The 26510-nt window shown below is 36.5% G+C and overlaps 2 protein-coding genes across 8 annotated transcripts in view; one reads left to right on the top strand and one right to left on the bottom strand.

Annotated features, from left to right (window-relative positions):
• ACSS3 (acyl-CoA synthetase short chain family member 3) overlaps positions 1-19983 on the top strand; it is a 99023-nt gene extending 79040 nt beyond the window's left edge. Inside the window, exons 11-16 of the mRNA XM_074901487.1 lie at positions 2525-2588; positions 12732-12813; positions 13743-13865; positions 18574-18673; positions 18753-18928; positions 19220-19983. Of these exons, the coding sequence (XP_074757588.1) occupies positions 2525-2588; positions 12732-12813; positions 13743-13865; positions 18574-18673; positions 18753-18928; positions 19220-19285 (611 nt within the window). The 3' untranslated portion in view covers positions 19286-19983. The remainder of the gene's footprint in view (positions 1-2524; positions 2589-12731; positions 12814-13742; positions 13866-18573; positions 18674-18752; positions 18929-19219) is intronic.
• Positions 19984-22675: 2692 nt separating this feature from the next.
• Positions 22676-26510, bottom strand: part of PPFIA2 (PTPRF interacting protein alpha 2) — a 365675-nt gene continuing 361840 nt past the window's right edge. For all 7 annotated transcript variants that reach the window (XM_074902784.1, XM_074902788.1, XM_074902785.1 and 4 more), the window contains one exon: positions 22676-24473. The gene's annotated coding sequence lies outside the window, so the exon portion shown is untranslated. The remainder of the gene's footprint in view (positions 24474-26510) is intronic.

Genomic DNA, 26510 nt, shown 5'->3' with positions numbered 1-26510 from the left:
TTATCTTTCAATACTTCTGGAGAATTTTCATTTTCAGCTGGGAGAGATGGTAGGCTATGGACCAACATTAAAAGGATGAACACTCATAGTATGGCAGGTATTTTCCTGCAGACGTTGAAGCTACAGGATTAAGAATGCAAAAATATTTTCATATGCAGGAACCCTGATTTTAACACAGTTTTCAAGAATTACTTAGAAGTCCAAAAAAAATTACACTAAAGATTAAATGATCTTCAGGAAAGGTTTTTACATCAGCTGTCTTGCTGTCAGCCACTTCTGTTTTGATGTTGTTTTGCTGCTGTTACTATATTAATTAGAAGAGATCCTTATGCCATTTAGAAGATAGATTCTATATTTTTAGATTATACATGCAACTGTTAATGGTTTTGGACATTACTAAAGTTATTATATTTATGCTGCAATATAAATGGAAAGTTACAAAATATACTACTTTTTTTTAAGCACAACAAAATTTTTTCCTGTTACAGTATTGCTAAAATAAACTGATTTATTTGATGGATTTTTTTAGTATATAAAGAATAAAAGCAGTATTTAGCTATGATAACAAAGTGCAGTGGCACCAATTGGACTTAAAAATGAATCAAGATACTAATTTCTAGTTCTATTGCCACAAATCAGACATTATTTTTTGCATTCCCTTGAACCCTTTCCAGATAATTTCATTGCATTGTTTTCAAACTGAAGCCAGTTCAAAGTTTTGAAGAATTAATTCTGTTCAACAGTAGCTTAAGAATGAGATGTATATTATCCCCCTTCCCTGAATTTTTGTACATTGAAATACAGTGCTCGCAGAGAGGACAAGTGCTAGAATTGCTACTATGATAAGATAGTTGCAATAAACGGATTAGATTTTACTTTAGTATACTAAAGATAGGAAAAAACCAAGAGAGAGCATTGAAAGCTGCAAGTGGATCTTTTTCATTGTGTGTTCTGAGCCTAAATTCTCCAAGTCTAATGATACTATGTTTTCACACTTGTTCTTACAACATCTAAAAATATATAATTAAAAAAAAGTGTTTACCGATTATAAATGGTTTTTATTTATGCCATTCTTGCTGTTCTACTTAAGTGTCTTCTCTGTGTCCATTCATCTTTTCGATTATTCTATCCCAGTTACTCCAAGTCACTGATTTGTAAAACTGATCTTGTGTACTTGCTTGTGTCTATGTGCTGAGCCACTGCTTTCAGTAGGCTCTTCAGTTACTTAAAAATTACCATCCTCTATGAAGGAGCAGCTTCAGCCAGAAATAGTAAATTACAGTTGTTGGCATTCTTTGGACAGATAGTATATGATATTACTTAGAGTCTTAGCAGGGGTTTTGGTCAGAAATTAGTCATCCTCTTTTCCTCATTTCCTCTGGAGATTTTTAATACAGAATGTAAGATTATTTGGAGTAATGTAGATCCAGCTTCACATTGCTTTCTTTGCTTGGTCAGGCTTCCAAAGGCATGTTTTTAAATCCATGTCAGCCCAATCTGTCAATATGATCCCTCCCTGTTTTCCCGTGCTTTAGTCACTTCACTTTGTTTAATTCCATTTATCAGAGGCCAAGTTTATTGATATCTGTCATTCCTTTCTATGCCTACACCTTCAGATGGAATGGGTGTTTGTAGACTTCCAAGATGACTGCACAGAGGAGTCTAGTTCAGGTGTTTTTCCTCATTAACCTTAGTACCAGGATATGATGCTTTCACTGAAGGTGATGGGCCAGTGTCATCCAAGGAAAAGGCTTCTGTTGGCAATTCTGGATTCTTCACTGTACTCTAGCATTACCCTGCTGTGCGGCTGTGGGTAGTTTGTGAGTTACTTTACCTCTTTGTGCTAGACTAGAATAAGCCTTGTCAGCTGGAGAACATCTTTGGAAAACAGACACACTTACTGCTATTAGTATTTCTCACAGTAACTGGGTTAGCCTCCAGTAATCTTAGATGTTATTTCTTACTCATGTTACCTGCACACTTTCTCTTGTGTGTCACATATATGAAGGGTCCTTTGGTATTTGGAAATTTAGATTTTCCAGTATGAATTTGTCCTTTAATTTTCAGTTCTATATTTTTCTGCTTTGGGACTTTGTGTTATTTCTGCTCCCAAAGCACAAGTATTATTTAAGACTTTCTGTCCTTAAGGTTGAATGTTAATAAGGTCATAGAATCACAGAATGGTTTGGGTTGGAAGGAACCTTAAAGACCATCTAGTTCCAACCCCCTTGCTATGGGCAGGGACACCTTTCACTAGACCAGGTTGCTCAAAGCCCCGTCCAACCTGGCCTTGAACACTGCCAGGGAGGGGCAGCCACAGCTTCTCTGGGCAACCTGTGCCAGTGTCTCACTGCCCTCTCACAGTGAAGAACTTCTTCCTTACACAAATTACTTAATTCCTTTAGTTGCTCCAGTGTATTGCCATTCTGAGGTGTGATGTAAGTTGATAGACATGAAGACACTGTCCTCCATCTAAAAATACACTACCTAATGGGAATTCTCTTCCTGTATTACCTTTTTACAGTGATGATACTGGATGAAAATAAGGAACCAGTGAAAGCGAAGACTTTGGGAAATATTGTGGTAAAGTAAGCAAACTAAGTCTCTTATAGTTAAGAGAAGCTTCTTACATGGGTTGATTGTCTTTTGACAAAACTGCCAGAACTTTTAATGTTCATTAATGTTGAAAAATTGCATATGAAACTGTGTGAGTGAATGAGTGTGGACTGCTGTTTTTTTAGTTAGACTACAACCAAGTTGACCATTTTCTTAACTACCAGTCTGTTGGCACAGGATGAAGTCTTCTGTTGTGTTGTATTAGCAAGATACTGAATCATTCTCTTCACTATTTTATCTTCCAGTTTAGTGAAATACTACAGCAATGCAGATTGACATGCTTTGGTTTACAGGTGTGATGCTGCCTCCTCTTTCACTATCTCCTAATCCAAACCCATGCATATTTTTAGAGGGAAAATATATATTTTCTGTTCTCTGTAAAAATGGCAAGATGTCTCTGCACGTGTTTTGCATGAAACGAACTGTTCAATTGTGGTAGTACTTAGACAAAATGCATACAGGAAAAGACTCCAGAGAAAGAAAAAAAAGAAAAGGAAGGAAGGAGGGAAGGAAGGAAGGAAGGAAGGAAGGAAGGAAGGAAGGAAGGAAGGAAGGAAGGAAGGAAGGAAGGAAGGAAGGAAGGAAGGAAAACCCCGCTGTGCGTCATGTAGGTGATTTTTAGTACCATTTACCAGACTCCTGTAAGATGAGTTCCGTAAGCTTTAATATTTTTTTTTAAAGTACACCTTTCTTTGCACCTTTTCTGAGATAAAGGGGCCTCTGTTTAGATAAGACTGTGAATATCAGTTACATTTCTTTTATCTTGCCTTCTGCCATCTCACTGTTGCCAGAGCCTTTCCTTACTTCTGTAAAGCTCGATAGGCTACTGCTCCCCACAGCCCATGCCAGCTCTAGATTCTGGATGTTTCACAGGCTTTTAGGCAAACGGCATTTTTCTCAGACAGATACCTACTTTGTGATTAACATGCTAGCTGTAGTCTTCTCTGCAGTCACAGAAACTACTTCAGTTCTGAACACTTCCTAACTGCCAGCAAATACAAGTCCCAAAAAGAAATGCATTCATTCACTTCTTTTGTGGTAAAATTCAGGAGAGTTGTGGTAATCCAGTCTTCACTGCTTGCTTAGATGAATGGAAGGAAATATAAAGATAAGCATTAACCTTCCATGAACTGAAATTCTGTCAAAAGCCAAAGCGGGGACAGTTGGTACTGATTTTGATGAGTTGTTAAAGAGAGACGTTAGCTGAGGACTGAGGCATTGTTCATGTGAACTGGAGATGAGACAGGCAAGAGCTACAGACCCTGGAGCGTGTTGCAGACATGCAGTGCTAAAAACATGGGCTGGCTGGCTGCATAGTGCTTGCTTGGGAGTTAGAGTTGCCAAGGTGTGGGGCTGTTTTGCTCAGCTGTACTACTGATCTAATGTAACAAGACCACTGTGGAGACTGAGATAAGTACTACGTTAAGTTACTGTACTGTGTGACATAGATGTTTGTTTCCAAGATGAAGTCTATACCCTGCCTAATTTTTGGCATTTTAGGCTGTCACCAGAATACACAGGCATGTGTTTAAGGTCACACACAATCTCCCTGGAAGCAGCAGACTCATATTTAGACGTAGTTTTTCTGTGACACATGTAAGATTGTGCCTTTATTCCATTGCTGGGTATAATAATTATTATCATCACTCCAGCCTTTAATAGACTGTGGTTTGCAGTATCAGTAATCCAGGTCAGAGTGGAGGGCTGTCTTTTGAAACTCTCACCTCTGTAGTGCCTGATGCCATAATAAAACATAAGCTTGTAATCAGCATTTTGCAAGAAAATTGATTCAGCTTAGATGGAATAAATTGCCTACCAGATGTGCTCATGTCTCTCTGCTGACTGTAGGGGTGACACAGGTAGCTTAGGGTAGGTTATCTACCAAAAATTAAGTGAAATGAACTCCATCCTTAGCAACTCTGCCAAACAAGCTCAGCTGTATCTATTAACAGGTTATGTTGGTAGATGTATGCATACATTTCTGAATCATTAGTATCTTTAAGTGCCTGTCAGGAGTGGATATTGCCATATTAGAAGATCCTGTTTGGGGTTATTGTCAAAATAAAACAAAATTTGTTTTATAAAGCCCTCCTTCAAGAAGGCTTTCCTTTCTTCATCTCTTCAGCAGGCTCCAACATGTACAGACCCCTTAAAAATAGTGAGGATGTTCCTTCTTGCTAGCAGGGACATGTCGCCATGCATCTAGAAGAAAATGGGTAGTCAGGATAGTTTTCACTATTACTCTGTCATACACTCAGCAGCAAAATATGGTGTACCACTTTAGAAAAAAACACAGGTGTTTGCTTTATCTGCAGCATATGTGAGTTGAGAAATATTCTTTAGTATTTCTTGGAGAGGAGAGTGGTCACACACTGCTGTGAAAAAGTGGTATGCTGCTGCTCTTGGTTATTTTTATCCCAATCTAACTCCTGGTAAAGACTGTTGGGGGCTGCTTGAGGCCTGCAGTGCTCCTAAGTATAATTTTTTTAATATCCTTCCAACAGTGTTTTAAACTTTTTAATTTTACCCTGCAGCAGTCAAATACTTTAGAAAGGTAGTTCTCACACCTAATTACTCCATCTTTCTGCCCCAAGTATGTTCTTTTCTTTACTGATCTGCCAACTGATACCTGAGGTTTTTTTCATATAACCATCTTTTCCCTTTGGAAAGATTTTTGCTGACAAGAGCTCTCATACAGGCTAATTTATGTGAACAATGCAATAATTTTTTTGACTTCTCAAGTCTTTCAGGATAAAGTAATCAAATACAGTGTCACAACATTTATGATAAAAGGGCAAGGGAAAATGAAGATGACTGCAGCTCATGAGGGTGGGCTTGTACATTTTTTTGAGCTAGAATCTTTGGACATGAAAGATAATTAACAGGATTTATTTTGAAGTGAAAATGACAGCAGCAATGACCTCAATTTCTGTTAGCAAGACCAGTCTGATTTAGTGACACACTTCTTGCATTGATCTGACCTGCCTGTAGTTAATCCAAACATGAAAATGTGTTTGTGTATATGTAATCATGATTAGCTGTGAGAATATTCAAAGTTCTGATAAGGAACATTAGCAAAGAGAAATACCATTTAAATTCCAATGCAGTGGGAAACTCAGTTTTGGTCTTGTACATGATAAAGATCACAAACCTATTATGTTTATTTTATGAAGCAGTTGTCAGAACTGTCTCATTAGCTAGCATTTTTATTTATGTTCACTCACAACAGCAAGAGGACGATGCTTGCCATATACTCATTCTATCCAGAGAATAATGCCTGCCAGTAAATATCCTGGTAGATCCTAGTTACATTTCCTATAGTGTCTGTACTGTTAATATTGTGCCATAGTAATGAAGGTTTACAGGATAAATATTTACAAATTTGTTTTACCAATCTCCACTGCACAGAATCACATAAATATTTCTGTTCCATATTCAGAAAGAGGTGAGACAATGTAGTTACATCGTACAGTGATTCTGAAATGCTTTGGCTGCACTGGTTAAATTGCATTTAAGAATAGCGACTGTGTGAGAGGCTCTACAGACAATTTGTGGGGGTTTTTTCATCAGTTTTTGATTAGTGGAGGAAGAGAAGGAAAATTATAATGTTCTGTCAATAGTTAAAATTATTTAAATGATGACCCAACCCATTATATAAAGTAGAATCCTGGAAAGCTTTATGTACAGTGCTGTAAGAGTGTAAAGTATTGAAAAATAATTAATGAGGTTTTATAAAGAAAGAGTCATAATGAATTTACAGCTTTTTATAATTTTATACTTTAAATTAGCTGACTAGAAATGTGACAAGGCTTTTGAAGCAAATACCATGAAGTTAATATCCTTTAATAGAAGAGATGTTCAGAAGTAAGCAACCCATTCACAGTTTCACTATTTGTAGTACTATGTTCAATCTTTATACAGTATTTAGGGAGCAAATAGATGTTCAGTAAAAAGCTTATTTAATATTTCTTATAATGTGTTTAAAAAAAAGGTCAGTATCTGTGTAGAAGTCTGAAGCAACCTGAAGCTAGAAATGTAATCATTAAGATGAACAATAGAAAGCTAAGAGCTTAAAAGGAAGAAAAGGTAAAGAAAAAGATGTAATCTTTCACAGCACACTGTACCTTGGTATCTCATTAAAGAAAATAAAGAAAAATCTTGTAGGATTTGATGGGTCAACATTTGGGCATTCTAACTTGGGATATGCACATGAGAAAGATCACAGCTCTTGTTTGTGCTCTTCCCCTTCCCTGGAAGAAAAGGAGGCTGGGAGGCGGTGGCAGTGTGTTAGTGAAAGCAAGGGGAGACTCCATCTGAAGCCGAATGGGGTATATGGCCTCAGAAGAAAGACAGCTAGAAGCTACCTGAGATGCCAAAATAGCCACTGAAGATCTTATTATGTAGTAATATAGTAATGAATGTTGACAATTTTTCTTTTTTTAAGTGTGTGACACTATTGCTGTTTCATGCTTTTATAATTAAATTTGATTCAACAATAAAAACCAATACTCAGTATTCAGAAATTTCCTTCTATGGATGTTATAATCCCCAAAATACAAGTACTTCAGCATGATAAGAAACATCTCTCTTTCTCATATGTGATTGTTCTAGAGTGTCTGAAGGGGTTTAAGCTAATATCTTCATTGCTTGAGTTGTTTTTATTTTTTGTCATTATAATGATGTGCTTGTCTGTTTTGGAAGTGGTGTTTAATGTTTTCTCTTTTTTTGATATAAAATAAACAAAAAATTACATAAGGTAGCAGAAAATTAAAGGCAGCCCAACAGAGGCCATGTTGCAGACTGGTCTGAGTGGCTTGGCCTCAAGGAAGATTGCTTGGAGGGAGAAAAACATTGCTTGTAAAATCGTGTAAAGCAAACTTATCCTGCATGGACCACTTGCAATAAGTTCATGTAAGTAAAGGCCATACAGCTAGGAACAATGAAAATTTGCTAGATTTTGACATGAAGGACTGTACCCTAGAAAGCAGTGACTTTCAAAGGAGCTTTTTATGTTAAAGTGGATAAACCTCAGAATACACAAGATTTTTGAATGAAAGATAGCTGCTAGTGTAACCAAGCAGGCAATATGATTTCTTGCTATTCAAAAAACTGAAAAGGTGCTAATAATACTCTCTGTGGATATGATGTTAGTAAAACCATTATGTTCAGTTCTAATGTCCATATTTCAAAAGACTATTGAGGAAATTACTAGATTTTAGAGAAGATATGAATGACAGTGACTTGACTTCTGGAAATCTTGGCTTAAGGAAGTTACAGTTTAACTTGCAGTATGTAGTTCATCCAAGATCAGTTAAATAATGTTATAAATAATCAGATAATGTTATCAAGGCCAGGAAATACCCACAGGACAAAGATGTCATTGAGAGATGGCTGTTTGGCATATAGAGATTGGAAGCTGAAGCTAGATATATTCAGATGAGAGATAAAACACAGTTTTAACACTGAAAGTATTAAACCATTGGAAGAAATTCTTGAGGATATGATGGTTTTGACACCTTTAGGTCAAAGCTGGATATCTATTCTAACCAAAAGTTATGGAATTGAGGAGGATTTAGTATATGGCATCCTTTAGCCTGTGTTATATGGGAGATCAGATTAGATGATCGTGAAGAATCTGTGCAAAAGATTTCTTGCCCAGCCAGCCTTCCACATGTTTATCAGTTTTGTCTTTCCCCTTTACAAGTGAAACAATGAATAAGGCTTTCAATGTGAGAGGAATTTGGCCAGAGATGGGTTTTCTAACAGATCTCTAGCTGAGTATATGTGAGTAGCATTTGGACTTGCTTTACTTTTAACTTTTTCCAAGCACTTTCACTTGTTTTTGATGACTTTCTCTTTTCCCCACTAAAACATTTTTTTTCAAAATCCACACTGACACCAACTACTTTTGTGAGCCCATTCAGCTAACTCAAGTAGCGTTTCCTGAAGATTGATGAATGTTCAATATCTTCTGCTCTACTCTACAGTACTCTTGTTTCCACCTTTTTTCCTGTGCTGTTGTTCCTAGTGTCTGAAAAAGCTTCTAGATTGCAGATGGCTTTTGAACCTTCAATCAGATTTTTTTTTAAGAGTGATGTTTATGCACAGCACTGCATAAATGCAGAGAAATAACATAGCTGCCAGTCAGCTGATTTAGCTCCATTCATGAACCCAAACTCATTTAACAATGGCCGGTACTTGCTTTGACTGTAATGAACAGCCTGTGAGTACCATTGTCTACCATAAAATAAAAGGATATCTTTTCTGAAACTCTGCAAGGTAGCATCACTAATAGTTTCTGAACTTCATTCAGACTTTCAGAAATCTGCTTTTCTGTGTAAATTATATTTTGAGTGCTGTGTTTATAATTGCTTTGTTTCATCACCAAGTAATCCTACACCATTTTGATGAGTGGCATCCTGAAAGGATGTGACACATCAAGTCAGATTTTCTTGGGCTAAGTTAAAGGTGGGCTGTTCTGTATAAGGTCAGCCACCATTGTATGAAAAATAAATTAACTGTGAAACAATGCTTAAAAACCAGATAATGATTACCGTTTAAAATTCTCTAGCAGAAAACAGTTACTGTGAAAGAGCTTCAGAGTTTTTTTTGTGATGCTGCCAAGCTCACCTAATCTGTTTTAGTTTCTCCAATTTAGAATTAAATTACCTGCTTATCTTTGTAAAATGTAACCAGAGTGGATCTTTGTAAAATGAACCCATGTAATTTACATCATTAATTTACACAGTTTACCTAGTTTTCATGATGCTGTTCTAAATGTATTCAACCTTGAAATGAGAAATGGGCCTGAGTCTGTATTCCTGTAGTTCTACAATTGTCATCTTAATGTCACTGGAGTAAATGGAGAATACCGTCATTTGTACTGCTGTTGCTGTACTGGTGAAAAAATTACATCTGGTGAAAAAATACATCTTTTTTGAGGTTTGAAATGCAAAGGTAAACTTTTCTCAAGTTCACATGTTTTGATTCAACTCAGTGTAGGTTTTTCTCTTGAACCTCCACTTGGGTTTGAAACTGCCGATGCTTTGCTAGTTAAATGGGATGAGTTGACTAGTTAGCCTGATCCACTATAGCTGGCAACATAGTCATATTTTAGAAAAAGCTGGCAAGCTTGTGACTGTCCTGTGCAGAAGGAAGAAGCAATGAAGAAGATGCTACCGGATTTAATGACCATATGAAAACTCAAAGTAAGAATAGTGTAAGGGAGGGCTTATCTTTAAACTGATAGCAGATGCAAAGGATCAACTCTGGCTTGTTTGTGGTTTGGCATGCAGGATGAGAGAGAGATGACTTAATGGATAGCTAGAGAAATACATTAAATATGTCCCAAAGGGAAATCAAACAGAGCAGCTTCTTTGTAAATTGTAGAAATGATGATGAAGGAACTTCAACCAAGACCTTCTGTCTTGGTCTTCTGTGGTCCTGTTGCTTGTGAAAGGAAAGCAGAACCATCTGTGGGGCAGTCATGCTTACTTATGTATACCTGACATTTTTTGGTCAATATATCCTCTTAATAAAATTAACCCCAAAAGGCTATGAGTATTAATTCAGTGTTTGGACAAAGAGGCAATAGTTTGTAAATACAGAACTTTTAAATTCTCATGTCCTGGCAAAATTCCAATACACATAATTATGTTCTGGCAAGCTGAATTCTACCTTTATTAATTTTATTAATTATTTGTGCTTGCACAGCACCTAGAAATTCTAGTCAGTCATGATGCTAAGAACAAAGAATTGTATGTGCCCATTGATCTGGAATTACTTTGCCTGAAAGATGGACACATGGAAGATGGCATTCAGTTTTTGCTTAGTAGATGGAATAAGGTCCTAACTGCAAGTAGTTTTTTACAGAAAGCCATGGAAGCATATTTTCAGACTGTGTCTGTATTGTGCTATGATTTGTGCTATAGAGATACCTGTGGTAGCCAGTAGTTTAGTAGTCTGGTTTCCATAGACTCACAAAATATGCACCATGTTGCATACTTGTCAATGTGATTTTTACCTTTAAAAAAAGCAACCACAAGAAAAACAAACACCCACACCGCCCCAAAAAAAAAATCCCAAACCAAATGGTGGGAGCAGGGATTATATTTTTGGTGATATGCTACATACTTCTGTGGTTAGATTTCTAAACTATTACAGTTACAAAAAGGAAAATGCTTTTCTGATTTCAGCAATAAAATTGTTTTTTCTATTTAACGAGTAACTGCAAAGTACTGTATAGAGCTGTGGAGAAATTATTACAGACTTTGTCAATACAAATTGTCCTTTCTCTCCCATCACAAGGATGTTTCAGACTGTTAAATAAATTTAAAGTGCAAAATTTGCAATGACTGAGGCTGTTATGAATTGCTATGCTATTAGCAACTAGGCAACAACCATAGTAACTACCATTCTCTAGTGGCTTTTCTTGAATCTAAACAAGAGATTTTTCTTTTAAACTCATACTTACACCAGTATCAATATATTGTCTTTCTAATTCCTTTTTTTCAAGGCAAATACTCTATAGGCCCTGCTTGCCTATCACAAGGATGCTAAGCTTGAAAGGCTTTAAATAGGCCAGGGAATTCCCTCCAAGTGGGCAGAAGCCAAACTGCCCTCCTGAAGCCTGGATGGCTACCTGGAAAGTGTCTTGGCATTTCTGGCCTTACCTTAACCATACTTTCAGGGAGTATGATTTATAGGATGTCTTGACCCAGAACAGTCAGAGAAAGTACTAATATTTATAGTAGTATATTATGCTAATCAAGTTGAATTAAGCTGAAAAAACCTGGGATTGTAAAAATCATGGATTTGAATCATTTGTAGATGATATGGCCTTTTTCAATGTAGCTTATACTATTTATACCATATTTAGGAAAAAAAAAAAGTGTCTAATACTTTTATTTTTGTAAATTTGATGTTAGAAATGTACATGTCACTGAGCTGGTAGCAATTATTCTTGTGACCTGAACATCGTAGGAGACCTCTACTGATACCGGTGCTGCTACACTACAGAGGGGTGTTGCAGTGCTAGAGATGTTGCTTTCTGGTGTCACAGGGACCCTATCAGAGAGAAAATATAATACCCGTGACTAAATATCTGCTCATTAGGAATGCAGGCATATGATAGTAAAAACTGTATGAGACATTTAGGATTTTATCTGTATAAATGTGCTTGTTTGCATGATCATTCTCTCTTTGTTACTAGGGTTAAGGTTCATAAAACTTGTGTTGATATGCCCAAATATGTATCTCTTAGACAGTTCAAGTAAGCTATGTTTAACCCTATCAGAGCTTTGGAGGGAGAAACAACAACTTGTTAGCTGAGACATCTGTAGCTTCTCTTCTTCCAGCAGATATGTATGTGAAGTGTCCCATATTTTGTCATGCCCGTGTCCTTGACTGAAGAATGGATGTATAGTATGCGTTGAAAACTCAACTAATAAAAAAATGCAGAACTTTGCAGCTTCACTTCTTAAAAAAAAAAGTCCAGTTATTTTAGAAAGTTCTAAAAGTGACTTTTCTCAATATACTTTCAAAAAGCTCCAATAATTCCAATAATACTATGCACAGTTTTAATAAAAAATAAAAGCATTTTTATTCATGTTGTCATTGCTGAAGTTGAATTATATCTTTTTACAAAAACTGAAGATCTGTATGTCTGATAATTCAATTCATATGTCTATGCATGTGTGAGTGTGTTTGTGTGTTAGACAAAGAGATACCTATAATAATGAAGTTGTCTCTATCATAGCATATATGCACACAGTTCTGGCAGATACTTAATCCCTGGGAATGTTGCCCTGGGAATGTTGAATGCTGATAACATATTTATAGTATTGTACATAATGTTTACTAAACCAAATAATAATTTACTGAATGCCAGAGATGCTTTAAAAGGTATGGTCTGGATACAGTTCAGAGCTCTATGCATGTGATCACAACAAATGTATGGTCTTTTTGATCTGTTATCTGCATATTATTAAGCTGAACTGTTTTCTGATTGTATAGCCAATGATTATCCATCTGAATATAAAGTATGAATGAAGAGCATGAGTTGTACTTGTTATATTTGTGTTTCTTACTACTTCCCTCTACTCTTTTAATTTAAGGTTGCCTTTGCCTCCTGGAGCATTCTCGGGTCTTTGGGAAAATCAGGAAACATTCCAGAAGTTATATTTCCAAAAATTTCCAGTAAGAATTGCAAAATGAATTATATAAACATTTGGTAATCCTGCAGAACTGAATGGTAGTAGATTTAAACTGGATGATATACAAAATTCTTGTATCTTATTTTAATGAGAGACCTTTGAATATATGTGTTATATAATTAAAAACATTTCAAGGTAAAACTTTCTTCATCCATACTTCAAGCTTTTGGGCACACTGTTTTCTTTTAAGATTTAAAACAAAAGAAGTAAACCTCAAGCTTCTGAACCTAAAAGTTGTATTATGTCATTTGATCTAATAAAAGATATAAGCCTCACAACCTTAGACTAGCATAGATTCAAATGTACTATTGCTGTTGACATGTAGTCATTCTAACTTTGTATCAGTCCAAAATATACACTTGTCCACTGAGCACCTAAGTACGTTGGAGGCTTGTTACTACATTAGTTATGTTTCCTTGTCAGGTGAACTCTCCAGGGACTGCCTTTCTCCTTTCCTTATAGAAATAGACTGGTCCTATGTGAATGTCCAAAATGGAAGTTTTGACTCAATAAAAGTAAATGAATGAATTGACCAGGAAAATTTTTATGTGTGTGTGCACTTGAATCATGAGGAATATCTTTAGGAGCAATTTGGCAACTGTCTTTATATTGTAACAATTCCATTCTCCTTTTGTAGATTCAGGCAACATCCTTCTCCAAGCTGTCAGGGGATCAAAGTAAGCAGAGTTGGAAAAAAAACAGGTTTATGTTTTGTCTTCTGTCTTAACAAAGACTACAAAACCTTTCTGGAAAGGGAGCTGCATGGTATATTTTGACATAAGAATGGTGAAAAATATTACAGAATTAAACCTTTGAGGCACCAAAAATATATTTAATTTGAAACAGTTTTGTTTGTTGGTTTCATGGAAAATGAATGAATTTCTGAGTTTATTTTTGGTGTGTTCTCTTTAGGGATATTATGATACTATGGATGCAGGTTATATGGATGAAGATGGCTATTTATACGTCCTCTCTCGAGCTGATGATGTGATCAATGTTGCTGGACACAGAATTTCAGCAGGTGCAATTGAAGAGGTTAGCATTGCCTCACAGTAAAATAGAAGAGTGAAAGATGAATAAAGAAAGCTGAGACTGAAAGTCTCATAAAATCTCTCAATTTTTTTCTGCCTTATGTGATTGCATTTCCATACTTTTAACAAAAACATTAATTGTTTCAGGTCCTTCCTATTAAGGTGCTTTCTGAGACCGTAATAAATTTAGTCAACAACAACATGGGATTGATAAGACAGGCATGTTTTCACATTTGAAGGTGGAGTTAAGGGGCAATATGGTAGTATGTGAAGCATTCCTGTAAAGTCTGATAACATATTTAATTGTGAATACATTAAGGTAATGTAGGGTCAGTGTGCCAAGTAGTTTTACTAGCTACTGTAGTTACTTAGGAGTAGAAACTTTTATTCCTAAAATACAATTTTTAGGTGCATTTTTTAAAGTGCTTGGTGTTGGCTGAATTCTTTTCACATAGACTCATATTCAGTGCTTTTTCTTGAAGAGTTTCCTTACAGTGTTTTGAGAGCTGTTTTGTCTCTTATTGTGTGAGCAGTGCTAAATGAACAATGAAAACTTCTGTAAAAAACCCCTGCTGTTAAATTGGAAGTCATTAACGTAATACCCATGCAATGCAAAAAGTTGAAAATAGTGCAGTTCGTAATAGTATCTGAATTTCATATCACTGTTCACTCACCCCTCTGGAACCATTGTGATTGATTGCCAGTTACAAATTTCACTGATGACTTATCAATTGCCTATTCAGGGAGTATGGGAAAAGGTGTGCTGGGCATGTGCAAGGGAAAAATACACCTTCAAGAACTCTGAATTTAACTGTTCGGTTAGTCAGTTTTTGCTTTAAAATGTCTGTTAGTCTAGTGACTATTTTTTTTAAAAGGATAGAAAACTTAAAAGATAATAGACAAAATTCTGATCACACAATATTGAACAGATTCAGATAAACATAGGCAATCCTTCGTGGATTGGTCAGCCTGGGAGCTGAACTAGCTGCTGCCTTGACTCAGGTCTATGGAGACATAAAGGTGGCTTTGTCTGCCTAAACCTTTTTTCCTTTGAAGTCAGTTTTTAGTGTTGCTCTACTAAAGCACAGCAGGGAATCTCATCCCCACCCCTTACTGCTCTACCGCTCTGGGGCTGAGCTGGGCATTGTTTCTTCCCTTCAGGCTGAATCTGAAGCTAGTATAACAAATGAAAAATTGAATCACTTCCTTAGCTGTATTACCTTTGTATTCATTGTCCTGAGCTCAGTGTCTCTGTTTTTTTCCCTGCTAGTTAGGTCTTTCCCATAGAAACAAAAAATGTTTCATCACTATGAAGTTCTAGAAGCTTTTCTAGTCACCGTTTGAACAAAGCTAAATATCAAGTGTTGTTAATGCATGCACAGCAAATTATTAGTTAAATGGGAAAGGATTAAGACTACAGTTAGCTTTTCAGTAAGATCAGTAAATACGGAATTAGAGGTTCACAGAATTGCCATCTAATTGTAAGTCACCTTGTTGTGCAAGTATATTATCTGCATTTACATTATAGCTGTATTACAAGTTTAACAAAATTTTCTTTAGTGCTTTGACTAAGAATTTCAGCTTTATTATGTTCCAAACAATTAGTTTCGTTGTCTAAGGCATCTGTTAGTATCATCGGAGCAAGTATCTTTACTGCAATGCAGTAGGTGTTACTGTTTACCATGCCAATCAGTGAATGTTAGCCGTTATGGTAACCTCAGCCTGTGTTGATCCATCCATCTCTTGTCTGTTCATCTGTGGTGTCCCTGCTCGTCTTGACTCTTTCTGAAAAAGTCCAAATAAGATCTTGCCTATCTGAGGTAACAGACTTGAAATCAAGGAATTTCGCATTGATTTGTCTGCTGAGATTTTTCTTACTTTTAGACAATTAAAAAATGTCTAGTGCTGATTCTGTTCTTCTTTTCAACTGTTTTACAAAGTTTGATAATTTTAAATTAGTATTTACAATTTCAGTCATTGGAAATTAGCTGTCCCAAAGTCAAAGGCATGTTGATAGAATTATGGCTAGATTGAAGAAAAATTTTACAGTGACTGCAATATTCCAGCTTAACATAAGACTTTTATGAACAAGTGACAGACTGGAATGACACAAACAAGCTACTACTAAACAAGCTGGCAACACTTAAATCTCCACTGTAGGGGTCCTGTTGATGCTTGATAGGTAATTATGGTATTGATGGTAATGTCAGATTACTGCAGACCTTTTCCCTGTATTTCTGTAGGAAATAGCAGTTACTCTGGTTGTAGACCTTACTAGTGTACTTTCCATAATTCATTGGCTTTTCTTCTTTTTCTTTCCTATTTTTTTGTTTTGCTTGTTTGGTATATATGGCAATCAAGTCAGAGCAGGAAAGAATGGGTATTTATAGCAGGAAACAGAATGCATGGTTGATGCTCTGGACTAGAAGTGGCTGAAGCACATAAGTGTACATCATGCATTGAAATACCATGGAGATTTGGCGTTGTGTAAGATTCATTCCTGTGTGATGTGATTTGTCAGATTGGATACAATGACTTCTGGACAAAGTAGGCTGCATCTGAATTCAAACATATATATATATATATTTAGCTTCAACATTTTTGCAGCAGGCTCCTCTGCCCTTCTAGTTCTGGGATGAGCCCAGCCAGAACTGAGTTCAGTCTATTGCACTTGCTGTTCTATATATGGCTTGTGCACATCCCGTTTAATGCCTGTGAAAAATATGCAGTTGCAAAAGCTGTGTGTAAATGGTCATGCTTTTGTACTTTGATAGAGCATGCCTCTGCTATTAAGCTTACTGTTGACCATTTGCTTTTTTTTGTAGCATGGGACATTTCTAGGATCATAGTCTGTGAAATAATAGCTTCTGTCAAACAAGAATGCAGGAAGCACCTTATGCAGATTTATTTTGCTAAAAACTACTTGGTGTGTGTTGTAGTGACCATGGCACAGCCAGCCAGTTTCTCCTTCCTGTTTTGACTACAAATCTTAAGAGTGGTGAAATCTGTTTTGAGGATGGGTTATGGGAGACGCTTTGAATTGTTCCTTCCACCATTGGTTTCACAACCAGGTCACACAAGAGCCTCGCTTTTGTTTATTGGAACAATAATGATTCAGCTTTCCATTCCTTCAGGGATTTTTTCTCCTGTCTTCTCTGTGCCTTTTTTGTCTTTTTCCTCATGTAGTAGCCAACTGTTGTTGGTTTGAACTCACCAGGTAAGAAATCACCATGTTGTTTACTGCCCCCCCCCCCCCCCCCCCGGTGAAAGAGGGGAGGGACAAATAAGAAGAAATATGTAGGTTAAATGAAAAAAAAAATTACTAGCAAAAACAACAGTAATGATAGTAGTCCAAAACCGGTAAAATGCAGTAGTGGCTCGCTGAACAGCGACCGGTACATAGCCCATCCCCAGCAGCAATCTTGACAACTCACATGAGAGAGCACATGCCACCTCTATGCTGAGCTTTGACATCACATGACGTGGAATGCTCTGATGATCGATTGGGATCCAGCCCTTCAGCTGTGCTCCCTCTCAGCCCAAGGAAAGTTAACTCTATCCTGGCCAAAACCAGGACACCAATGCAAATGTGGTGTTCCTACTTAATTTAAAAAAAAAAGCCCTTATTCTTAAAAATTCTTAGTCAGACTTCCTTTCAGGTCACAACACTGTCTTTGATTTTGACAACACAGGGTGAAGATCTGTTATTAGCAAACACCTAGTCCTCATATGCCCTGGTGAATTAATATGCACAGTCACATTATGTGGCCTCTATGAGGCCTTTGTGTCGTGTCACGTCAGGTGTTCTTTGTGGTTGAGTACAGAGGACATGTTGAAAGCACTCTTGACAGCAAGATGCTCCAAGGGACGCTGGTATCTACATGAAAAGAGCCAGTTGCTTTGGAATATGATTCACATATTTAGTCTTTAGTCCAACTTTGTCCCAGACTTAGTGTCACACATTTCAGTATGTGCTAAGACATCTTAGTGACTTTCTTCCAGGAACTGAGAACCTCAGCTGGACAATTGGAAAGAAAAGAGACCCTCTCACTTTTTTTTCCTCTCGAGATATTGTGCTACTGTCCATCACTTGTATAATTATAGTAGCAAGGAGGGGACTCTGGTATAATTCCCTTTTCTGTCTAAGGAGCCGAGACCTAATGTTTCCAAGAGAGTGAGCTGAAGTATCTCACTCATTAAGCTGAGGTTGTGCTTGTATTTGGCTTTGGTTGAAACTATGCCTTTGTGCAGAAACAAATGAAAATAATATGAGTCAGAGAGAATGAACTAATATGACTTTATAGCTATGTAGTAGGAGTGCCTCTTTGGTTTTGGTCTTTAATCCATGCACTGAACTCCATGTTATTTGTAATGTTAGATTAATGCTATGTGTTCTAGCAAAGATCTCACTAACAAAACCAAAGGTGTGATACTCCACCAAAGCTATAAGGAAATTACCTTTGCTTTGTTCTATATTTGTATCTTGTGCTGCCGTAATTTCTTACATTTGTTTGAAAACTACAGATTAGGTATGTATAAAAGTATACACACACGTGCATCTGCAGTATGTGTAACTGGAATCCTGAGGTGTACATTTTTTGCTGTTGAAATGTAAGAAATGAGTCTGTGTTCTATGTCCATGCCCACAGATTTTTTTCACTGAAATATTCCATTATTACTAGTTCAGTTTAGTTTTGTTTTGTGTCCCTCAGTGTGTTCTCTTCCATCATGCTGTGGCAGACTGTGCTGTTGTGGGCCAGGAGGATCCTTTAAAAGGACATGTTCCATTTGCACTGTGTGTACTGAGAGAAGGTGAGAGCTTGCTGATACTGATGTTACTAAGACTTGCAAAAGTCCCAGAAAAGGTAAAGCATATGAACTTCTTCGCTAGGGATAAAGACAGAAGAGAAGAAGATTTTGAAAGAGATTGTTGAGCGAGTTCGAAGTAACATTGGTCCAGTAGCAGCTTTCCAGAAGGGAGTGTTTGTGAAACAGCTACCAAAAACACGGTCCGGCAAGATACCACGTTCAGCTCTTTCTGCACTTGTCAGTGGGAAGCCATATAAGGTAGGTTGGAGATGTTAATGAATCAGGCACACATGCACATCCAGAGACACAACATCATGGTTTCAATTATCTAAACCATTCTGCAACTGGTCCATGACTTTAGGTAGTACATAATATTTTATTTCTACTGTAGCTTACCCAAAAGATTTTCATGTTCCAGAGCCTTCCAAATACTTTTTTCTTGTTTGCTTTTGAAGGCTAGATTTAGGAGATTCTCTGAATGAAATTCTGTTTTACTGTTGAAGGATTGCAATCTACTATCACATGCTTCTGTATATTCTTCCTTTTCAGATCACACCAACCATTGAAGATGCTAGCGTGTTTAAACACATTGAAGAAGTGCTAAAGAAAAATTAAATGGGATAATACGTTCATAACAAACATGTCAGTTACTGAAGTATACAGAGAGACTTTCTGTTAGGAAATAGCACATTTTAAAAACTAGTGATGATTTGAGACTAAATTTTTTTACTTCAGAAATGTTACTGTGTTCTTTACCATATTGTCACAGACAATGAAGCATACTAAAGTCTCTGCATGTTGTCATTATATGCTGGATATTAAGATTGCTAAGAATTGCAAATAAAATTCATACATTTCTATAGCCTTAAAGTCGCTGGAGTATCTGTCTCATATGATGTCATGTAACCTTACATTGCAATCCATTATTATATGTGACCAGTAACTTGAGTTTGGCTAAAACAGCTTACAAAAGGTGAGTCATCAACTGAGGATAGTAATAAATAGGAATTCTGATATGAAGATTATTGCAGACATTAATTGTCCTCACTTGTAAATTATGAGCCTTTATGTCTTTTTAAATTTTTATAAATTTTTTAATTTTAAAATTAGTTTCCTTGATTCGACTGATTTTTTTCTTCTGTCTTTCTGCTATAAATTAGCTTCCTATATTTTTTTTACTCAATAACTTTCTCAAAGTGTCTTTTTTTGTAGAATGATAGATAACTTCTAGTTTTCACATCTGTGAAAATCTTGATTTGTCCATAGTAATATTCAATAAAACCCATGTATTTTAAATAAAGTCAGGCATTTACTCTTTACATTTTCTGATGATTTTGGTGTTGTTTGTACCACTTATGATGAGGATAACCACAATGTGTTTCTGCTGACATAATTTGACATTTCAGGCTCCCTGGGATATATATACCTGAGAAATCTAGCAAATACTGATACTAGTCAGACCATTCTTGACTTTATAGGTCACTTCAGAATACTTACAGGATTCTCAGCAAACGAGGGGATGAAGGATACACCTGAATGCATTACTTCTCAAGCTGCAGGTTTTTAATTGAGCAATAAATGTAAAAATCCTTTTTAGAGTACATGTTCACAGAAAAGTTTAGAAGTAGAGAAGTTACTCAAACTCAGCAGTGTTTTTCAGAGGAAACAGTAAGCAATATGCAAATTCAGATAGTGTTGGTAGAGAGGTTCTGTACTATGCTAAAGTAGAATTTAAGCCTAGACATGTTTTGCTATGGCTGTGTGTCCTCAGAAGAGTCCAGAAATAATTACCTATAAATAAAATAAACCAGCAGATTGATACAGGAACTAAAAGGTCACAGATAGGTACTAATTAATAGGAGCCATACCCTCATGTTGCCTTGTGTCTGTGACCTTTTTGTAGAGTCAATGAGCTCTACCAGTCCACAAGTAAAATGGCTCTGTTTTTTCACTAGGGACTGCATGCAGCTGAACCAGCTGTGTTGAACCAGGTCATACAGTCATATAGAGCAGCCTAGTCTGAGTCTGTGCTGTACTTGTTTTTTGCCAAATAATTGCATAAGGTAGCCACCCTGCTCAGCTGTTTGATTTCACAATCTGAATCTGAATCATGATCTGAACAGGGAGTAAAAGCATTTAAGGACCGAGTAAAGACTAATGATGCCTTGTGGTAGATATGCCCATTACGCAGGTTAGTGATTTATATGTGGGAGTAATTTTGCTCTTCAGAATGGTCCTGATAATGTGCTTCAAATAGTTCTTATATAAGTTGCAGTTAGTTGAAGACACCATTTTCTCCTGGATGGATTATTAAAGTACCAAGGCTTTAATAGGAGGCCCGTGCCATATAATGGAGTGCCTTGCAGAGACTGCTGAGTATTTTTCAGTTTTACAATGCTGCAATTTAGCAATCTATGCTGAACGGCTATAGGGCAAGAGAGAGGGATCTTGGAGGTTGTCACAGTGGTTTTTTTTTAGTTAGTGAGAAACTACAAGAGTCTCGTCACAGGGGAACTGTAGCACATTCATGAGGTGTATGGCCATTACTTTTTTGTACAGTGAAAGCTGAGATGTTGTGTATGTTTGCTGTAGTTATCCTGGCTACAGCCATTATCTTGTAATTGCAGAAGCAGGGCGGGGGGAACTAATGAGTGAGCACAAACCCTCTAGTAAAGATACTGCAGTAGTATGTAGGAGAAAAGGATTAATTTCCTAGATCTTGTATAGTTTTCCCAATGACATCTCACGTTCCTACACCAGTTTTTCTGTTTGTAAGGAAAGGTATCTAGTTTTCTAGTTGGGAGCTCCTTTTTTTAAGGAGGAGAGAATTAATATCAGACTTTTTTTTTTAAAAAACAATACAACGCAACATTAGTAATGGATATTTAGGCACTTACCTTTATTGACAAGAAAAATTATCTTCTTCTGATCTGTTTGTGAAAGGCTTGAATAGTTAGAATTCTAAGTATTTATTTGTAATAACTTCTGTTTTCTGAGGAAGCTTGAGCTTTTTAAAAAAATTTTATTTTAAAAAAGTTTGCTTTTTTTTTGTTGTTGTTTATTTTGATGGGAATCATTTAAAATCAAGACTGGGATAAAAGAGTGAGGCAGAGTGGTCAGACATACTCACTCTGCTACCATGCTGGTAATGTGGAGGAGGTTTCCAGAAATGCCAAATGTCTCATTCATCAGCATTCAGAAAACCAAGCCAAAGAAAGGCACTTTATTGCAGCAGTACAGTATGGAAAAAATAGTTTTCATGGGCATTGCTTTTGTTTTACAGAGAAACCTTTTGCTGAGGAACTGTGATTGCAGAATGCTTCCTCTACAGCTTTAGCTTTGTGCTGAGCTGGAGCAAGGGAGGAGGAGTAATCATTCTTGTTCACAGCCCTGGTGCTGCTCAGCAACCTGGTTATACTACCAACAAAAAACAAGCCCATTTAACAAGTGATAGGAGAGCACTGAATTTCTTAATTTTGTTTTTAGAGGGAAGCAGCATGTGGGTAGATTTGAATGGTCAAGGACTTAACTGAAACTTGTCTGGAAGAGGTTGATGTAGTAATTATTGCCTGTGTACTGAAAGGGTTGGAGCCAGCTAGACAACATCTAGCATAGCCACAATTTCTAGCTGTTGAGAGTAGAGCTTCATCTTGTATGGGGTAGACAAGGATGTGCTAGGAGATTTTATGTGTTAGCCTTAGGTCAAAACTGAAGTCACAATAATACTCTTAAAAGTATATATTTTTTTTAATTCTTCTGGTCTGTTTTCTTCCACTGTGAAATAAATAATTTGGGAGTGCTGTACTCCTAGGGCAAGATACCTGCAGCTTTGGTTGAAAGAGCTAATTCTTTTCCCCAACACACTTCATTTCCCCCCTGCCCCCTGAATTTGAGTGTGGGCTGTGACAATGCAGACTGCAAAAGAAATTTTATAAAGTGGGAGCTGACGTTTACAAGGGGAAGTGTATTCAAATCATACTGCAGCCACGAAAATGGTGTTTGCATTGCTTTACTTTGTGACAGTCTGGACTAAAATAATCCAAAAAGAGGTTAAGGGAGGAGAAGAAGGAACATCAGCAATGATGTCAGTTAAGCCCGAGGAGCTGTACATAAGAGCCATGTCTTTATACAGTTGCGTGCTAACCCAAACCATTTTATCGCACCCATCAGCAAGTTCAGTGCTCCCTCTCGTGGCAGATTCTCACCATTAAATTCACTATACCTCATACTTGTTAGTGGCAAAATCTGCTTATGCTTAGCTATGAGAAATATCTGGCATCCAAACTATTTTAATGCTACTACGTACCAAGCTTAATAGACTTATAAACACAAATAGCACTGAATTCTTTTTTTTATTGACATTGGGGGAGAAAAATCTTTCACCATCTGATTGACTGAAGTTTGCCAAATGAAAATAGACAAAACAAATGTTTATGTACGTGCAAACATTGCAGATCAAACTGCTAAAAGAAATAACTAAAAGACAGGTCTTGAGCTAAGATCAAGCAGCATAAAAATAGCAAATAGGTAAATGACTATTAAGTAGGTCTTACTTTGAAACTTCCCATTTAAACAAAGAATAAACAACAATAACACCACCAAAGAAAGCCACAGCAGGTAATAGTTGCTCTTCTAAACTTTTATACACTATATATTAATCACTCTGTCTTTCAGTTATTTCCTCTGATAAAACTGACTTCTGTGAAGTCTCAGCAAGGCCATCTTGGCTAAAAGCATAACGTTAGACAGGAGCCTGTCTAATGCCCTGTTATAATGAAGAAATGGTGGGGTTTGGCTTCTCTTTTCTTTCTTTTTCTTTGTTGTACATATCGAAACGAGAATCTGATTCTGTGCAAATATTAGATTTCATTTTCCAATGCTGGCTGGTGCCTGAAGATCCTGGAACAAAAAGGTGGCTCTTGGTAAAGCAAGATTCTTCTTGGTCCACAGGTAACATAGAAGAAAGTTTTTTGGGTTTTTTTTTATAAATCATGTCTTGGTTTTGGGTTGGGTTTTGTGTTTGTTTGTTTGGGTTTTTTTTTGTAAACAGTTCTTCTGGGTTTATTTATTTGTTTTTAAGAGGTGAGCCATCATGGTGCTTTTCTATAGATATCTAACATTTCCATTTTGTCTTTAGAGGTCCATTTTGGCTCCAGTTCCAGGTTATGTCATACTATTATACATCATCAGAGGCAGGTGTTCAGCTTTAAATATTGACAGATTTTTCTCAGTAGGAACATTTTGAAGCTTCTAACTCTGCTAAACATATTCATTTGACTGTTACAATCCAAAAACTGTAAAAATGGTGGAATGGAAAGATACAAACGGTATTATTGACACTGTATTGTCAAATGTGTGCACTGAGACCCCATGTACCATAGATTTTATTTTTAAAAAATCATATTTATATCCATTTACATAAGACACATTTTAAAAGAAATACATACACAGTAAATACGTAAATGTCTAGTATTTTACAATAAAACAGATGGAACAATGTAAAACTGAGTGGCTTCATTTGTTAAAAGCTTTGGATGTGCACTACTGCCAAATTTCTGATGACAGAGATGCTGAAAGGAAATGGGGAGGTTGATTTGTTTTCCTTTTTTTTGTAGTAGTAATTTAGGTATTTTTTTCTTCTTTTTTTAAACTAACCAATACATGAAAGGAACATCGTATCTGTTTTTCTGATAAACTTTATGTGTTCTCTTCCCTATTACCCTGTTCTTGCAGAAAGTTTTAATGCTCCTTTTCCTAAGTAGTGGTAGTGCACTTCAGGTAAAGTAGAAGAAAGAGATGACATCTGAGGGGAAAAAATAAACATTAATTAGTGATACTCTTTGATTCTAATTTGATCTAGGATGAAATGACACCAGAAAATATTATAGCACTAAGTAAACTATTGCATGTTTTACTAAAACATGGATTTTGAGTTTCTGAGATATGCATTTGTTTATTTTTAGATCTGTAACATGAATCTATTAATAATGCATTTTAATATTTTCCTAATGTATACTGACTTTTGTCCCAGATCAAAAGAGACTCCTGCTTATGTTCATTTTACAGTTGTTTTCTTGCTGTTTTAATTGCATCTGGAGACTTTTGCCTGTTTGGCACAAGGCTGAACACACATTTTAAGTGTATAGACCTTGTTGATGTACTTCATGATTCTCCTTGTTCATTGCAGCTTGACAGCATTTACCTTTTTCACCCTGGCAATTTCTTTGCTATGGACCAGCTGTTTCCAGATTATCATTCACACCTTTTTGGAACTCTTCTCCACCTGTCTTTACAAATCCCCTGCAGAACCCTTAATTGATAAAGTACATTGTTGATTTTGCCAAATCCCCTGTGACATTTCATTAGGATTGAAGTGAAACTGGTATGTTCTATTGCCCCAGCCTGTGGCAATAAAACTGTCCTGGATGAGCCTTCTGACTTGGTGGTGATAAGTATTTCGCAAGAGAAAAGCACTGGGAAAGCTTAGACATACAGCCACCACAGCAGAAAGCTTGACGTGTCCCATGTACTCTATGGTAGAGTTATTTGCAAGATTAAATGGCCAGACACCATCAGTCTTAAATATTCTTAAACTGCTGATCTTGAGAGTTCATTCAAACAGGGCTGTGCAAAGTATGCTCATGTAACTGTTCTGAGAATATCAGTTCATGGTTTCTGGCAGCTTGCCATGGTGGTTTCAACAAACCTTTAAAAAAATACCTGAAACACAACTTGAAAGCATGTGAATTGAACCCTGCTGTTGTGAAGAAACACTGTAAGGTTGTACCCAGTTGGTATTGTTGGCATAAAGTATTTTGAAATATGAGACCTTGACATTCTCTGTAAGCAAGATGAGTAGGAGAATGCAAGTATCTACAGCCTGCTGTGATCACAGGCCAGCTCATTTGTTCCACGTGCAACCTGTTCGCAGCCCTCTTTTCAGTCTGATCTTTATATGCATATTCCCCTTTACTCCAGTAAAAATTCTCTTTTATTGCTATTGTGTGATAGCTCATCCAGCTATCCATCCTCTCTGCTTCTTAGTTAGAATCGGTCCCTGATTCTATGCATGCAGATAATTTAGTCACCAGAGTAACACAGCTACCGATGTATTCTAGGCAAGGTGTTATGAGCCTGGGTCTCCGTCTGACCTGGATCTGGAAAATTTCAGGAGGCATGTTGTAATGAATTATCTTCCCTTTTGTCCAAGTATCAATCAGTTCCTTCCATGAAGAAACTGTTACTCAGGAACTGTGATCACAAAATTCTGAAAACTCTTCTGTTGTCCTTCAATCAACATCCCCCATATGAACAGTTTTTGTTTATGTGTTCACCCTTGAGAATCAGGTAATTTGTCTAACTTTTCGGGTTTAATATAATAATTATAATAATTATAATAATAATATATAATATATATAATATATATAATAATCAAGGAAATCTTTTCCCTGGATATTTTTTATATGATTTACTGAAATTCAAACTTATTTTAACTTGCTCTTTGGTTTCTAACCTGTGTGACATTTTAAAATTGCACTTATGAACAGTGCATATACTAAAGTTCTAGTTCACACCATCTTGTTGCTTCTCTAAAAGGAGCATATGATAAGTGAAAAGAATTAGTAGTATACTAGTGTCAATCATCCTCATATATTAGCCTTTATAATTTAGATGTAAATCTTACAGAGCTCTAAAGCATTTAAGATTAGAATGGAATCGGCGGAATAGTGGACTAGCAGCAAGTACCAATGTGACAGGTATCACTGATACTTGAAACACTACTAATACTCCTATAGAAATTAGAAGTTAACTTTTGCAGTTTGCAACATCTTCTTGCTCA

This window comes from Athene noctua, chromosome 3, assembly GCF_965140245.1.
Source record: "Athene noctua chromosome 3, bAthNoc1.hap1.1, whole genome shotgun sequence".
NCBI lineage: Eukaryota > Metazoa > Chordata > Aves > Strigiformes > Strigidae > Athene > Athene noctua.
Note: the sequence above shows the minus strand (reverse complement) of the source record. Positions and strands in the feature narration are given on the sequence as shown.